The sequence below is a fragment of the Sinohyriopsis cumingii genome, chromosome 14, assembly GCF_028554795.1.
Source record: "Sinohyriopsis cumingii isolate HCF-2022 chromosome 14, ASM2855479v2, whole genome shotgun sequence".
Classification (NCBI taxonomy): Eukaryota; Metazoa; Mollusca; class Bivalvia; order Unionida; family Unionidae; genus Sinohyriopsis; species Sinohyriopsis cumingii.
The window spans coordinates 31214800-31232894 of NC_142974.1; the positions used below are offsets into that span (position 1 = coordinate 31214800).

Sequence of the window (18095 nt, forward strand, 5' to 3'; positions counted from 1 at the left end):
AGAATATATATATTTTATGGTGCTACTGTGGATGAGTATAAATATTTTTATGGAGTTAATCTGGATCAGAATATATATATATATATATATACATGTATATATATATATATATATATATATATATATATATATATATATATATATATATATATATATATGTTATTGTGCTACTGTGGATAAGTATAAATATTTGTATAGAGTTTCTGTGAATTAGTATAAATATTTGTATGGAGTTAATGTGGATCAGAATATATATATTTTATGGTGCTACTGTGGATAAGTATAAATATTTTTATGGAGTTAATCTGGATCAGAATATATATATTTTATGGTGCTACTGTGGATAAGTATAAATATTTGTATGGAGTTACTGTGGATTAGTATAAATATTTTGATGGCATTCATGTGGATCATTATAAATATTTTATGGTATTACTGTGGATCAGTATAAATGGTTTTATGGTATTACTGTGGATCAGTATAAATATTTTCATGGTGATACTGTGGATCAGTAAAAAAAATCATAATTTGAAGTGGTGCATATATATTGCCATTAGTCTAAAATAATAATTTCCATGATGGTACAAAACCATTTACACAGCCATCTTTTCTTAGCTTCTATTTTTGGTAGCTGAGTTTCCATGATAGGAACAGTGGAGCTTCTTCCATAAAAAAGGTCACTGAAATAAAGAATGAAGCAGGTTATGAATTCCAATCACTTTGTATAAGCTAGAATTAAAACCCTTAAAGTTGTATCTACAAGTATTTCTTTGACACTTTAGTCTGTTAATCCAATCTCCAATTATAAAAGGCCTTCATTCTTGTGGGCGATTTGTGCCAAACTGCCTAGACAGAGTTTACTCAGCACTTCTGGTACACAATTACATCTACATATAGAATCTACACTGCTCACCCATTTTAAATGAATAATTTGTATATAAAAAAACCAATGATAGGATTAAAAAATGAACAACACTGCCAGCTACATTCTATATGATAGGATAACAACTGTACTGGCAATTGAACTGTGCACGGAATATGCAAAGCACACAGGCATAATATATTAACATCAGTCAATTTATGTATTTGCATGTGTATGAATTCTACTTGGTTTGGCAACAATCAAAACTTAAATTCAGGAATAGTGAACATGATCTTTGTCTCTCAATCAATGTGTATTTATTCTTTGGTCTTTGATTCATGATTTATGGTATCGAATAATCTACAACAAGAAACAACAAATATTATAAATTAATTTTTATCCATGAGGTACCAATCACTGTATATTTATGGTTCCTCTGAACCATCAACAGACACAAAATATCAGCTTGTGTGATTCTAGCTATGGTACCTGAGAAAAACGATACCAACACAAACCATAAACTAAAGAAACTGAATATCAACCCAAGATAAGCACAAATTACTGAACCATGAACTACTGGTCACAGTGGATTAAAATGTTAACTATGGATGTAGTACTACTTACTGTAAAATAAAATTACTTACTAAGTTATATCACTCCACAGGAAATACTGTTGGAGAAAATCAGTAAAATGCAGAAGTTAAGCAATATCCTTTGACCACGAAATATGTCAAAAGTAACTTAATTTTCATTGAAAGTCATAGCATTTCACATGACACATCTAAATACCAATGTGTGCAACCATGAAGAAACATCACATCAGAAAATTTGACTTAAATGCAATCCTTAACCGGAGTGTTCATGACAGAGTTACAGACAAACAAACAGTGAGACAGGTAACATCAATCCATAACCAACAACTGCTTTGCATTCCGGTCAAAAGTTGGGACACTATGAATAAATGTGAATTCACAGCAAGTACTTTTTCAATCCAATTATAGATCCAGATGTTTACAATCATTAATAATATTTTTAATAATAAATCCTGTTTACAAGTTTTATGTTTTAACATTGGATATGTCAGACAGGTGGGGTCTTTGACTTCATATTGGATGGGTCAGGTCAGGTGGGTTCTTTTACAATGTGGGATATTTACAAACAGTCACATAGCTAGCAGCAGCAAAGGTGTTTTCACCCCCTTATGCTTATATCAAAGTACATGTAGTTGGAGCTGGACAATTTTAGTCACATAGAAAGGAGAAGCAAAATATATTTTCACCCCTTATGCGTGTTCATAAGCAGCTAGAGCTGGACAATTATTTCATTCTTATTTTCCATGATCTTGTTGTAACATCAGTCTACATATGTATTTAATGATGTGTTTAGATATTATTTTGGAGGAAACATTTGTTACAATTATTCAATAAATTTACAAAGTGCTCATTGGATTTAAATATTATTCTGGGGCTTGTGAATTAGTCAATGTGATATATCAGGACTATTGGCAGACCATAAGCAGCAAAAAACCTGGCAAGAATTTACATACATTGTATAATCTACATGTTCAAAATTAGCTCCCTTGATCTCATTTATAGGTTATGAAATCCACTCAAAAAATGTTGCACTGGATCCAGGGAGAAAGAACAGTTGAGATGCAGTGAGGCTGTACAAAAGAATATGCTTTTATATGTGCCAAGGATAATGGTAGGTGTAGTACATTTGCTCTCATCTACTTAATAGAGGCTTCCTGAAAATAATATCCTTTTACCAAACTTTCTAGAATACATATAACAGCATAATCAGCAATGACTTATTGGTTAGAAAGTCACACTCACTAACAATAAGTTGTTTTGTCAAATCCTGGCTAGAACAAGTTGGCTGCTGTGGTGTGTCTTGTGGCAAGGTGCACTGATTGCCTTGCCTTGAAACTTAATAGCCCTTCATGTGCTGAAGTTCTTTCAAACATCAATCTTACTAATCCTCTAACTCTAACAGTATGTTACTGTTTTACTAATCTTAATTAAATCTAAATAGTCTTTCATGCTGGTGTTCTGTCACACAGCAATCTTACTAAATCTAAATAGTCATAAATAGTCCTTCATGTACTGATGTTCTGTCAAACAGCAATCTTACTAAAATCTAAATAGTCATAAATTCTCCTTCAAGTACTGATGTTCTGTCAAACACCAATCTTACTAAATCTAAATAGTCATAGTCCTTCATGTACTGATGTTTTTTCAAACAGCACTCTTACTAAAATCTAAATAGTCATAAATACTTCTTCATGTACTGATGTTCTGTCAAACACCAATCTTACTAACTCTAAATAGTCATAGTCATTCATGAACTGATGTTCTGGCAAACACTAATCTTACTATATCTGAATACTCCTTCATGTGCTTATCTTCATTTAAATACCAACAAACATCTGTCTCTGTCACCACCTGAAAAGTTATGCCTATGTCTTAACATACCTCCACAGACATTACAATAACCCAGTAAAAATTTAAATGTTCTAAAATTTCATAAACAGCAGAGAATTTGGTTCTGATTCATAACTGCATTATGGTAAATTACTGGATATCCAAATACTCTAATCTGTGTTCGAAAGCTGGCTGTAGACCTACTTCTGTCAACAGCCATTTGCATTTTCTAGCTCTAGCTCTAAAACTGTATTAAAAAAGCTGGCTGTAATCTACTTCTGTCAACATCCATATGTGTATTCTAACTCAAGCACTGTGTTCAAAAACTGGCTATACACCTACTTCTATCAACAGCCATTTGCATTTTCTAACTCTAAAACTGTGTTCAAAAGCTGGTTGCACACCTACTTCTGTCAACAGCCATCTGTGTACTCTAACTCTAGCACTGTGCAAAAGCTGGCTGTACACCTACTTCTGTCAACTGCCATCTGTGTACTCTAACTCTAGCACTATGTTTAAAAGCTGGCTGTACACCTACTTCTGTCAACAGCCATCTGTGTACTCTAACTCTAGCACTGTGTTCACAAGCTGGTTTTACACCTACTTCTGTCAACAGCCATCTGTACAGAGAGGGAGGGAGAGAGAGAGTACGTAAGAGCTTCAGCGTGAGAGAAAAATGCTAATAAATCATATAAAACATCTTGAAAAGGTTTCTATTTTTTGTTCGTTAAACAACCAGTAACTAATTTAAGTCTTTTGCTCTATTTATTTTGTTTCATTTTTTCCTTACTTAACATGGTTTGATATCACACACCATTTTCTTGGGGACTTAAAATCTTGCTTGTGACTTTAAAGTCTGTTATCTTTAAACTTATTATTGAAAATACCATACTGAGAAAAAAGGAGCTAAGTACCCTGCTGTAGATTTTCTATCGAATTCCATGCGAAATAATGGAAAACGCTGGAAAATTATAGCATGGAAAATTTTGGAGTATTTGGACTAATATTCCAGGCTATGTCCAGGGTAGGCTGGATAACCCTGGACAATTCTAGCATGAAAAATGCTGGAGTATTTGGACTAATGTTCCAGGCTGTCACAGAATTGTATAAATCCCTTTATTTATTAAATACATGTACTCGGGTTTCATTTTTTGTGTACAACGATACCCAAGGGTGATTTATGTATATTGTACAATATTTTGAAACAGTGAGTTTGGGTCATCCTATGCCGCACATGCAAAGTGCTTTCGATGGGAAAAATCAAATACTTCCAGTGCTCAGATGATGTATGGCTGCATCATCTGTGTATAAATGCCTCACCGTAAGACAAATCTTCACATTAAAGAACGTCTTGTCAGTGAGCAGTCTACTTTAAAGACTTAAACATCTTCAGCTGTAGAGTAGTGAGTTATTTACTACTTTTTGTGTATAAGTTATAAATATTGTACTACCACCATTATTTTTGTATATTTTCTATGTAGCTTTGGCTTATGTAGTATAATGCAAATATTTTCTATTCTTTTTTGTGGCTTAGCAAGAGATTTATATTAGCAATATAAAGTTGCATTTTCAGAAACATTTAGTACTGTAGGATTCTTATCGGGATTGTAAAGACATTTCATATGATATCTGTCCCTTTGTTTTCATCATTTTACTATCTGAGTAAAATACATCATTTTTCACTATTTCATTTTTACTATTTGAGTAAAACACATCATTCTTTTCATCGTGTGAAATTACTGTGAATCATTCACCTTTGTCCTTGTACTGTGTAAGGACATTTATTTATATTTTTATTTGTTGCATTATTAGGTTCGTGCAGATTATGGTAATTTGTCCAATATTTGGATCTTATACACGCATGTATTAATCATAATTCTTTTCTTATTCAAGTCATTCATCATTAAACATTGTATTTGTATCACCATCAAAAGTGTTCTGTTATAAATCCGAAATCTAACCCAGTTATCTTGTTACACAGACTATGTCCAGGGTAGGCTGGAAAACCCTGGACAAATCTAGCATGGAAAATGCTGGACAATTCTAGAATGGAAAATGCTAGAGTATTTGGACTAATATTCCAGAATTCGTTCAGGGTAGGCTGGAAAACCTTGGACAATTCTAGCATGGAAAACACTGGACAACACTAAACTTTAGCTGAAAATCACTGAATATTTTCATGAAAACAAGAGATTTTAACAGAGATGCAACTTTCATTTGATGATAATTTCAAGAGGAACATGCTCCAAATTACTCCAGCCAACTTCTTATATTGACTGAGGTGTTTAATAACTTTTGAACAAGGAAAGAAAAATTAAAAACTATAACTTGTCATTGGTAGCTTAATAGGTTGTGCATTGGATCAAATGGCTTATTAGTTTTAATAAATGTCATTACACTTCTACTGGTGTGTCATAACATCCATATTACTGGACCCTTACATCATCCAAGTTTCTAGAAATATGTACTCCTCCTCTAGTTATAGTTTGAATTTATTCTGAAGCAATCTTAACAAAAAAAAATAACAGAAATTCACGTTCATTTCTATCTCAATTTTAATAGTTCTTTTTTAAATTTGTCATGCAAGTTTTTTCATAGTTCTTATACCCCACATTTCTGATTTTTTCTGTTTTTCAGTCTGTGGAAGTGATGATACTCTCGAGGGTTTAACCAAGTCACAAAGCTTCTGCCTCGCCATCACCTCTCCAATGTTATACATCTCTTTGATGATTTCTGAAATACAAATTAATGTATATTAATCAAAAGAATCCTCCAAGATTTCAAATTTTGTTCAATCCCATATATGTATATATACTGAGAGAGAGAGAGAGAGAGAGAGAGAGAGAGAGAGAGAGTTATGCCTGAAACATTTCATACAATTACAGTACTTTTAAAATCCCATGTTGATAATTCTAATGTGGCACTTGGATTGATGACTAATTTAATACACTTGAAAACCTGGGGTTTCCATCACAAATTAAACTGGCTACCTAACTGCTCGTGTGGCCTAAGTGGTTAGAGCGACTGCCACAGGTGCAGGAGGTCGCAGGTTTAAACCCCCAGCAGTCATACCAAAGACTTATTAAAAATGGTACTAGTAGCTGCCTCGCTTGGCGCTCAGCATTAAGAGGTTAGTGCTAGGACTGGCTGGTCTGGTGTCAGGATAATTTGACTGGGTGGTGGGAGTCATTATGCTACATGTCTGTGGCATGATATCCCAATGCTAGACATCGCTATAAACTGCCACACTGCAGACATCCTAGTGATATGACTGAAATTTTTTTAAAGCTATGTTAACACCTTAATCACACACACACAAATTGACTACCATATACATAGAGTAGTGATTATACCATTTAAAATGAAAGTTGATTTACACTGTCCATTTCAATATCGCCTGTCTACACTATAATGTTTCAAGTAGTATTTGTGTACATGTTTAAATTTCCCATTAATGTTCCAGCCTTAGTTTATAAGTTTTTTGTTACCATTTGGCTTATAATTTGTCATAGGTTAACAAAGTTTACAACGCATGGTTAATAATTTAAAATATACCATAAATTATTTGAATTCTGGACTGGTCTTGCAGAGGTGGCCTGGCTGTATACTTGTTACTTGCTTTTGCCCCAGTTAGCGTCTTGCCAATATATTCATCGAAGCTGTACAACATTCTAAATATTTTTGTTTTAGCAGCTTTGCTAAAATCAGAAATTCTTCCAATGTTTGCCTCAATCTGGGACTGAAATGATTTCAAATGAAAATTTTCACTATCATATGCGTTAAATTTCTGAAAATTTACTATTCTACATACACTATAAATTAACTGAGCACTACATCTGCCAATCAATGTTTTCCAACTGGAACTGGTTGAAATTATCATCCAAAACAATTAGATTCACAAGACACTCTACATTTTAATACATACTGGCCATTGCCACATCAGAGTTACACATAAGTTTAAGAGTAACCATGTAAATTAAAGGTCGGTAAATAAATGTTAACAAATAAAAAGTCAACCAACAAAATACAGGAAACACCAAACCCAAATTTATTTAATGTTTTCATTGCTTCAAATCTCATACTCAAAAGTTAGCCAATAAAAGCACAGCAAAACCTCTGGTCCTTATTTGGGATTGAGTTTTTGTTCTTAATCAAACCCAGGAATATCAAGCAATTATGTTAATAAAAGTTGTCTTTATCTCTTTTTGTTGAGTGTACATAGAGAACAGTGTAACAGTATGTAAGTGACACATCAAGGTCAGTAAATTATTAAGAGATTTTCTGTTAATTAGAATTTGTAAACACACAGAAGACATGTACCATACATAAAAAAACATTCCACATTAGCACAGATATAATTTCAAAACATTATTCCATATTGTTTACCAACAAAATTTCAAAACATGATTCCATACTGATTTCTAATATTGTTTCAAAACACGATTCGTTACTGCCAAAACCAATAATTGTGCACTTTTACCATTAATACTCAGATTATGGGTAAACATCTGTCACATTTATGAAATAGTTTTATTAAATGAGTAGGGCCTGTCCACTTATATAAAATCAATCCCACATAATGACACTGTTCTCATGGGATTTGGACAGAGTTGAAATGGCGGGACATGTAAAAGCTGCACGTCACTTCTAATAGTCATGTCCAGCTTTTTGGCAGTTTTAAAATTTAGATGGAGGTTTCATCCACTTTCAGTTTCTCCTGAAAGCAATAAAGCTTTCTTTGCTATATTGTTTCCCGAGAATGCTGGCCAAAATGTCATATTTCAATGAATTGATGTGTCATATGAATAATGTTAACATAAGCCATGTGAATTCTTTTTATATTTTATTGTATAGAAATCCAACACGTCACCTTTAAATCCTTACATCTTACTGCATCTGAAACGATCTTTCTTGATAATAGTCGAAACCATTATATGATATTGGAACCATTTACTTTACTAATTTAGCAGATGAAAAGAATTTGTTACTGAGTAGTCTTGTACCTGCTAAATATAGGAGAAACATGTGACTGGACATTTAGAAGTTACTAGTGATCAAGTAATAAGGAAAACAATGGTCTAAAATGAGAAAAGTCATTTTGGAAACATTAGTTCTACATTATGAATTTACAAGTCACTATTCAAAGCATTTCAGAATATCTATCAAGCACCTTGAAGATGAAATTATTTCTTACACACTGATAACTAAGTGTAAAATCTGACCTTTGTATAACCACCATATGTTTTTGTAAGTTCTGGACATCCAATTATGTTGCTAGAATTACACCAGTTCGTCTTTCAGCCAGAACAACAGGTGTATCTTGAACTAATTCCTGTCAGGATAGTTTAAATAAACTTAATGGGTTTTTTTCCTCTAAAGGTCAAAAGAATATGTGGGTTTTCATTCGGTAGACCATCCTTGTTTTTTGTTGCTGACTCACCAGGGTAAAAAAAAATTTAAATCCCCCAAACTAATGTATGCATCTCACTGAGATGGTTCTGCCCAGCACTTGAAGTGCTTAGTACATTATTTATATTAATCATCATAATATATATGAAGTTTTTTTTAAAACTACCTGCCAACCCTAATTTTAAAACCAGTGCAATAGGAAACATCTTTTCCTTGTCAACAATGAGCCAATTTAAGAAGACAAAATTTACCTTAAATATCTGTAAAATGTTGTAATATTAAATCCCATTCATAAAGTTTTGAAAGAATTTAATAACTAATTTTCAGTATACAAAAGAATTTATACTCAAGTAGGTAACTGTAAGAAACTTTTGCAGTTGCTTTTAGAAAGATGGCAGTTCTACACTTTGGTTCTTGAAAATGGACTAAAACGTACCTGAGGTAATTTCTCCACAATGAAACTTATGGCATCATCAAGTACTGCAAATGATTAGGGCCAAATACTTTTTTTATCAAAATATCTCGAAATGACATAGCTCACAAACATGTCAGAAAACACTGTTTACACCCATTAATATTAAAAACAAGTAATATCTGAAAGTGACCTAACACTTCACATTCACAACATGCATTTCAGTTTGAAAGTAAGTAGAGGAAGTGCTTAATAGTAAATACAATAATTTCCTAAAAAAGATCTTACATTCGAAAATAATGCAAATGATAGGAGTTGTTTTGTCTCATCTACATTTTTTTGGTTGAGCTGAAACAGAAGTAACATTCCATGACGAAATATATGGAACCAAAACTCACAAATTGAAATGACAGAGTTGTAGTTTAGTCATCTTTAACGATGCCTACACCAGAGACACAGCTCAAAGTATAGTTGTTTCAATTTTGCAACAATCCTTTTTTATTCTGTTTTGAAATAGACCCTTTTCCAATGGCACACAGAGTCAACAGACCTGGTTGGCTTGGGCTGGTATCAAACCCATGACCCCTGGATTACAAGTCTGACCCCTACCAACTAAGTTAGTATCTTGCCATGAATATTAGCATACCAGGACAAAAAAGACAAAGCCAGAGTAACTCAATTAACAGGAATATATTACATTAAAATAAGAAAAAGGAAGAAATTTAAAATGTTCTTTCACTGAGTTTAGGCAGTGTAATATTTTTCACAAATGTTCTGAAACTCTTGTAGGACTGAATTACAATTATATTTTGGGGAAGTAAAATAAACAATAAATATTCTTTATCAAAACTATTCTTCAGCTATTTTATTCTCAGGGTATCATGCAGAGGCAAAGCATTGACCCCGGCATCGTTTCTTGAACATTTTTCTCGTATACTTTTCATAAGTTGGAGGTTGTTGTTATGAATTTCAGACTGGCAGTCAAAAACATAACAAAACAAATTATAATACATCTCTAAATGTAACACTCTTCGATTGGTGTAATCTCAAAAGTACAGTATGACTGGTGGAATGTCAAAAGTTTTACATATTTTTGAATGTAACAATCTTTCTGCTTGGTAAACTAAACAAAATATCTAGTAGTATGATCCACAATATACAATGAGAAACTTGCATGACTAACATCATGACTGTCCATAACTTGTTGCAATTAACAAATACATTTTCAACCTTTTCTTGGCATATTTTTCAGAATTATAAACATGGAAATACAAATTATTTCTAGGATGCCTGAATCAAAAAGAGGAAATGCATAACCACTGGAAACCATGATTTATCTCTTACTATTGCTTCTTTACAGAATCTTCAATTTATAATACCTCTTTGAATATAAGACTCCTTTTGATTAGAGGAATGTCAAAGTACAATACGCCTGTGAATATAACACTCCTTTTGACTGGTGGAATGTCAAAGTACAATGTGTCTGTGAATGTAAGAATCTCTCTTTAGTAAAATGAATAAAAAATGTCCACCAGCATAATCCACAATATACAATGTGAATTTAATATAAAGGTGACATCATGACTCTCCACAGCACTTGTTGCCACTGACAATTACATTGACAACCTTTTCTTGGCATAAGTTTTAGAATTATAGACTGGGAAAAACAAAACATTTGTAGAATGCCTAAATTTAAAACCAAAAAAGATAAAAGGACTAAGTAACCATGAACTATAATTCAATTAAAGAGTAAATTTTCAAGTGAACAAGGACCTTGATCTTTCGCTGTAAAATAGTAAAACTCAGACATGACATGGTTTCTTAATTAGGCCTCATACCAAATTTAGTTTAAATTAATCAAATTCTTCTATATGTTACTAAGTGGAAGTTAAAGGCAAAGTTCTAATTCATACAGGGGCAATAACTCTATTATATAAAGCCTCATACCAAATTTAGTTTCAATTAATAAAGTGCTTACAATTTTTGGTGGAACTTGAGAAGCAAAGAACTAAGTTCAGCAAGGGCCATAACTCTGTTCTCCTTTAGCATAAACTGGCGACAGGAAGGCTTGTCCTAGGTCTTAGTATAAAGCCTCATACCCAATTTGACTGCAATCCATAAAGTGCTTCAAAAGTTACCAAGTGTAAATTTAAGGGCAATATTCTAAATCAAACAGGAACTACAAGTTGGTAACATTTTGTCTAAAAATGGTGAAAATCAAGCTAGTCCCATGTCATCTTAATGTAAATCCACACACCAATTATGACTTCAATCTATCAAGTCTGTCAAATGGAACTCAGCAGAAAATAAAGTGAATGGCAAAGTTCTACATGAAAAATGGGCAAGAACTATCAACGTTTGCCCGATGTTGGTGAAAATCAAACTACACCTAGGTCTTGTTAATGTCAAGCATCATACCAAAAGTGTATATTTTCCCAGCAAGTAATTCAAAAGTTATTGAGCAGAAACAAAATTTGTCCCAGACACAACATAATGTGAAGGGATGGCAGGAGACACGCAACACAATATGCCACCACCATTGATATGCCTAGCACATACAAAAATCAACCTCCAATGATATGCCTAGGGCATACAAATTTCAACCTCCATTGATGCTGTGGGCATACAAATTTCAACCTCCAGTGATGCCTAGGACATACAATTTCAACCTTCACTGATATGCCAAGGGCTTAAAAATTTCAACCTCCACTGATGCCTTGGGCATACAAATTTCAACCTACATTAACATGCCTAGAGCTTACAAATGTCAACCTCCACTGCTGCCTAGGGCATACAAATTTCAACCTCCACTGATATGCCTAAGGCATAAATATTTCTACCTCCATTGATATGCCAAGGACATACAATTTCAACCTTCACTGATATGCCTAGGGCGTACAAATTTCAACCTCGACTAATATGCCTAAGGCATACAAAATTTCAACTGAGATATCAACATGCTAGAGTTGTATTTTTTCATACAACGTAATACATGTTATCAGATATCCCAGAAATATTATTAACTGTTTTTCCTTGCTAGATTTACTAAAATTTCTTATATCTAACAAGGACCAGGCAAGTTGTCAGTACATTAACTTATATCATACAAGGACCAGCCAAGTTGTCAGTATATTATAGCATGTCTTACAAGGGCCAGTCAAGTTGTCAATACATTATGTTATATCTTACAAAGACCAGCCAAGTGTTAGTACATTATCTTGTTTTATAAGGACCAGCTAAGCTGTCAGTACATTATACTGTCTTACAAGGATCAGCCAAGTTGTTAGTACATTATACTATGTCTTACTAGGACCAGTCAAGTTGTCAATACATTATCGTATACATTACAAGGACAGGACATGTTGTCAGTACATCTCTCATATTTCCTAAACAACCATGGCTTTGAAAAATGTGTGCATGAATTTCTATAGAATCATATTTTGAAATATGTATATATGAATTTCTATGATTTCAATCAATAAAGTCAATCAAAAGTAACTTGGCAGAATTTAAAACAGACATGTACCTGATAATTTTCACATTCATATCATATTCATGAACTATTCTGAAACAGTTAAGAGTACATGTGCCTGATAATTATCATATTCATAAATTAGGCAGAAACAGGTACGCCTCTCCCTCAATAACTCCCGCACAACGGGGTCCACAAACATATACCGCACTATAAGCGAGGGCACGAGTTGCATAGAAACCCCCACAAATTGAAAATATTAGCTTTGACATCGAGAAAACCATGGGAGGGAGGTAGGGAACTGGGCTGTTTAATGACTGAATCCTCATTTTACAATCATGTCGATAATAATTTTTAATATTGCGCTTTTTCTAATGAAGTTTCTGTTATTCTATTTAAGTAACATTTATTTTCAAAATTTTCATCATGTAAAAGATCGTTCCAAATGGTTTCAACAACCATCACGTGTATGCGAAAAATCTGTGTATTACGTCACTGTTTTTTGTTTTTGTGATGAGTCTGGTTATCATAGTGGTGTTTAATACCAACCAGCCAAATCGGGAGTCCCAGAGCAGGAAACTAGACTAACTGTTGTTACACCACCAAACAAGATTCGTTTTTTTTTCAGAAACATGCGACATTTATTTCATCAGACAATCATCTACGTCAAACTCAATTTTTGTATTGTTCAATTAGTACAATATTGGTGTTGTGATCACATCGGAAGTAATAATGAAAGTTCTTATCATCTGTGAGGATATATCAAAGTGCCAGTTCAAAACGTCTCTGAAACTCGCTTCCCCACAATGGTCCATATCTGTGAAATCAAGCTCTTTATTTTATGAAGTATTCATTTTGCTTGACTGCCTTGCTATCTTTGATCACAGTTATGAAAGACTCGGTTAATTTAACGTAGTTTATGTTACATACACAATAACATTTATAACAGTGTTCGACTGACCAAATGAAGTGAGTTCACCCGACATACGACCGGGGAAGCTAGATTTTAAGTTTGTAGGATTTTCGTGCCTTTTAACTCTTCTTTTATTCCACCTCCTTTATTTTATTCAAAAGACAAAATTATCGTGATAATACCAAGGAGGCCAGCTCTTAATTCATTGGAACAATACAACAGATACTTCCTGAAGTCAGTTATCAAAACACGGTCTGCACTTAAATATGTTCTCAGAAAAATGCTCGCGGACATAGCTGTTACGGTAGATCGACATGTTTTACATTTAATTACAAGAGAACACATTGCATTTATGATGATTACACTTAAAAGGAACTAAAAGATAGAACTAGAACATGAATTTCAATTGATAAAAAAGTATTTAATTTGTATTTATTTATTAAAGTACTGCCTCGACTCGGCATAAGTGACATTCTCTTTGATTGAAATTTCCTTACATATCACTAATTGCGGCGTACTTTGAAGGTCGTTTGGAAAGAAAATTTTAAAAAATTACATGACCTAATTTTAAATTTGATATTTCATGATGTTGATTAAAATTTCCACATCCTATCTACTGTTTTCGACAATAAAACGAGCGATATATCAACGTTTCCATTATCAATTTAGATTGCGATTTTCTTCACGTTCAACAAATAGGGATCAATTTTGGGGGTATTTTCTGGTTTACAAACATGGGATCCACTCCTGACCCCACATTATAAGAGGGTTCGCAAGTTATCAGGGCGCGATTTATCAAGGGAGTTTTGTATGTATCTGTTAATTACCATATTTAAATGGTTCCTAATATATCTGCAACCAACACTTGAACAATAATGCCAACTAATTTTATATAATTTTATACAATTTTATCATAGTAAAATCTTACCATTTTCTTTGAGGTGGCACTTTCTCAATACTGATATTGGCTATGGCATCCTAATCACCAAGCATTCCAACATTTCCACAGTGCTCATTGTGGAGTGAGGTTCTTACAATGGCTGTACCCTAGAGCAAAGAATTCTACCTTCTATTTTTCTTCCTGTCCAAGACCATCTCTTGGAAGCTGTGATCATTTAACTCATATTTTCAGGATTTCCATGCTGAAAGAAAATAAAAACAATTAAAGAGCAAATCAATACTGAATGAAACCAAAATAATTAAATTCTTCATAATCATAAGTCAAAAACCAAGTACATGTATATAAATAGGATACAATCTTAGCCTAACTTCAGTTTGACAAAGCAAGTGAGTACAACATTGCTGAAATGCTAGTCTAACTTCAGTGTGACAAAGTAAGTGAGTACAACATTGCTGAAATTTTTGTCTAACTTCATTGTGACAAATCAAATGAGTACAAAATTGCTGAAATGTTAGTTTAACTTCAGCATGACAAAGCAAGTGAGTACAACATTGCTGAAATGTTAGTTTAACTTCAGTGTGACAAATGAGTACAAAATTGCTGAAATGTTAGTTTAACTTCAGCATGACAAAGCAAGTGAGTACAACATTGCTGAAATGTTAGTTTAACTTCAGTGTGACAAATTAAGTGAGTACAACATTGCGAAATTTTGTCTAACTTCAGTGTGACAAAGTGAGTACAACATTGCTGAAATTTTGTCTAACTTCAGTGTGACAAAGTAAGTGAGTACAACATTGCTGAAATTTTTGTCTAACTTCATTGTGACAAATCAAATGAGTACAACATTGCTGAAATTTTTGTCTAACTTCAGTGTGACAAAGCATGTGGGTACAACATTGCTGAAATTTCAATAAAATCATAAAACTGTAATTATATATATATATAGAGAGAGAGAGAGAGAGAGATAGATAGATAGATACAGAAAGTGAGAGAGAGAAAGAACAATAAAGACCTTTTTTATAGATAAAGTACTATTTTTAAAAAAAATAGAATAATTAGTACATATCCCAATCACCAAACGAGAGCATTATCAACTTCCTTGCTATAATGCTCTTCTTTATATATTGGTCCTTTATAAAGCAGGTATGGTTATGAACCCCATTTTATTAAGTAGAAGTAAATTATATTTATCAAGTACTCCAATATAAGGCAGTCTCACTTTTAGGTGGTATACTGTGTGACTCCCATTGGATGTGTTATGATGATAGAGTGCTGTATCAAGAACTTCATTATAGGGCAGTCTCACTTTAATCTGGCTTAGAGTGTGACTCCTATGGATAGAGTTATAATGAGAGAGTGTTGTATCAAGTACTTCATTATAAGATTGTCTTGCTTTAAGGTGGTATCCTGTGTGACACCCATAGACAGTGTTATAACAAGACTGCTGTATGATGTACTTCTTTATGAGGCAGTCTCACTTTAATGTGGCATACTAACTCCCATAGACAGTGTTATAATGAGGGTGTGCTGTATCAAGTAGTTCATCCTAAGGCAGTCTTGCTTTAAGTTGGTATATTGTTTGACTCCCATAGACAATGTTATATTGAGAGAGTGCAGTATGTAAAAAAAAAAAAAATGTAATTTTAGCAACATTTTGTAATGGACTTTACTATTACAAATTTGATGTCTGACCTGTTACATATCCCATTACATTAATACTGGAGCACTAATTTGATTTATCATTCAAATGCATATTTCTAAGGACCATGTGTATTGAATTGTGCAAATCCTTTAGCAACAGTACCCAATTAAGCAAACTGGTAAAATTCCATTCCAGTCTAAAGATGTGCTAAACCTGTTTCTAAACTGAGGCTTGGGAAAATATGTAAACTGATTTTACCTGCAACAGTGCAAGGCAATGACAGTTTTCTTTTATTCTGTGGCTGACCTCAGACATAAATATTTTTTCAAAACCTAAATAAGTATAACCAATTCCCTTAGGGGACACTCTACAGCGATTATGGATTTCTGCAAGAGGGACCGGTACAAAGTGAAGTTATTTCCATTTGCAGTATGCACTGTGGATAGAATGTTGGTATACCTCTATGTTACTTTCATGTACTGTGGCTAAAATTTCTTTGGCTATTGTAATTGTGGAAATTGTACATGATCTAAGCACACAGCTAAACAAAATATCTCCTCCTATGTGCTAAAAAAAGCAGCCTGAATTAGTCTATAGTACACGGTCTTCAGCAGTTATTAAAATATAGAAAACAAATTTTGCTGAAAGGGTTGTCTTTTGTCAATTTTTTTTTTTTGTTTGTTTACTTTTTAATCCGAGCCATAATAGATTTGTATTGCAATTTATATTTCTATTAAGCAGAAGGTAAGTGGGGATTTAGCACGTTTACAGCAGTGTTTCTTCCGCCGCCCCTCCCGTTGTTATTAACATGATTTTATGAACAATCAGCAGTGACATTTGTCGACAGCGAATGGAACCAACTGCAATGTTATAAATATCTGCACCCGTTATGCAACTGTCATATTTTGTTCTGAACCTGTAATCGGCGATTGTTTTCCTCGCTGTCACTGCTCCGTGTATTGTGGTATTGTACTATAGGTATAACGGTACAAATTGCGCAAGTCCAGGTGCTTAGACCTTACGCTATTGGTAAACAACAAAACCAGCTGTGATTGGTGCATTATGTAGAGTTGTACTTTCTGTTAGGCTTTAAAAAAGGAGAGTATATTGGCAACATGTGAGATGATGTTAATTCAGATGACATTTTGTATTTATGTTTGTTTTCTTTTTTCTTTTTTTTAAATATCGTACACATGACTTAAAATGTGCCTGTTGTGTCTAGATAACTCTTACACACGTCTAGTTCCAGCAGAGTTATCTCTCAAAAAAAAAACTGCACTGGAGTACTTGGTTCTGTCATGGTCAAATTGACGATATAACATTGCTGCCTAAAACCACAGGGGTTCGTTACAAAGAAAATTTGGAGTATCCGTCCATGAATCAAAGGATGGGGATTCTAACCTGTAACAATATAACATTATTACAGGTTAGAACCTACTATCACTTGATCCAAGGACAGATACTCCAAATTTTCTTTGTAACGAACTCCTGTGGGCCTGTTTGGTACTTTGATACCTAAATCTCATGAATGTGACCTCGCTAGGGTTAACTTCCGGGTCATCCAGAGTTTTGCGTAGACTGGTCTCCTGACCAACTTATACAACTGTAATAGACAAACATCTTTATTTTATGTAATCTTTAAGATTAAATCTAATGTACATTTGTTAGGATTGTCTGCGTAAAATGTATATAAGCAGAGATTTAAAAAGTCGCTGTGAATTAAGATATTTATAACCATTTATAAGATATAACTTTTGATGAAATATGACAGTTATTGCTTTTACAACAATTTATTTTATATATTGTATTAACAGTCTTGAATGTTTAATACATATAATTTTGCACAGCTTTATATTCACGTTGTGGTAACTTGTTATAAATTATGAATAATTTACACCTCCATAAAACATAAAATTCTTACATGGAAAAAATGAAACAGAATATTAAAAATAAGTAACATATAATCGTTAGAAATGTACTACAACAATTTACTATAACTATAAATTTGGAATTGTTTTTCGTTTGCTCTGGTAGGTTTTATTTTTGTTCCGGTAATTGCCT

General features: G+C 33.2%; 2 protein-coding genes across 6 annotated transcripts in view; one reads left to right on the forward strand and one right to left on the reverse strand.

Moving 5' to 3' along the window:
- LOC149783512 (uncharacterized) overlaps positions 1-18095 on the forward strand; it is a 71852-nt gene that overhangs the window by 27098 nt on the left and 26659 nt on the right. The window lies entirely within an intron of this gene.
- Positions 539-17548, reverse strand: LOC149783514 (uncharacterized). Of its 5 annotated transcripts, none has more exons than XM_089931757.1 (6): positions 17244-17548; positions 14420-14633; positions 8508-8617; positions 6841-7024; positions 5898-6018; positions 539-680 (listed from the first exon to the last, which is right to left on the reverse strand). In XM_089931757.1, the coding sequence occupies exons 4-6, from the start codon at positions 6953-6955 to the stop codon at positions 554-556; spliced, it is 363 nt and encodes a 120-aa protein (XP_089787883.1). In that variant the 5' UTR covers positions 6956-7024; positions 8508-8617; positions 14420-14633; positions 17244-17548; the 3' UTR covers positions 539-553. The 5 variants fall into 5 exon arrangements, 4 of the variants coding, with proteins under 4 accessions (XP_089787883.1, XP_089787880.1, XP_089787882.1 ...); XR_016413615.1 differs by lacking the exon at positions 8508-8617 and adding an exon at positions 3824-3905 and having other exon boundaries at positions 583-680; positions 5893-6018; XM_089931755.1 differs by lacking the exon at positions 8508-8617 and adding an exon at positions 3824-3905 and having other exon boundaries at positions 583-680.

What these genes read in the sequence shown, in the direction of transcription:
- LOC149783514 (XM_089931754.1), bottom strand. An exon ending in CAGAATTCAAATAATTTATG is followed by an intron (nt 6,019 to 6,840) that starts GTATATTTTAAA and finishes TTTGTATTTCAG; the next exon opens with AAATCATCAAAGAGATGTAT. An exon ending in AAACAGAAAAAATCAGAAAT is followed by an intron (nt 681 to 5,897) that starts GTGGGGTATAAG and finishes TCTTTATTTCAG; the next exon opens with TGACCTTTTTTATGGAAGAA.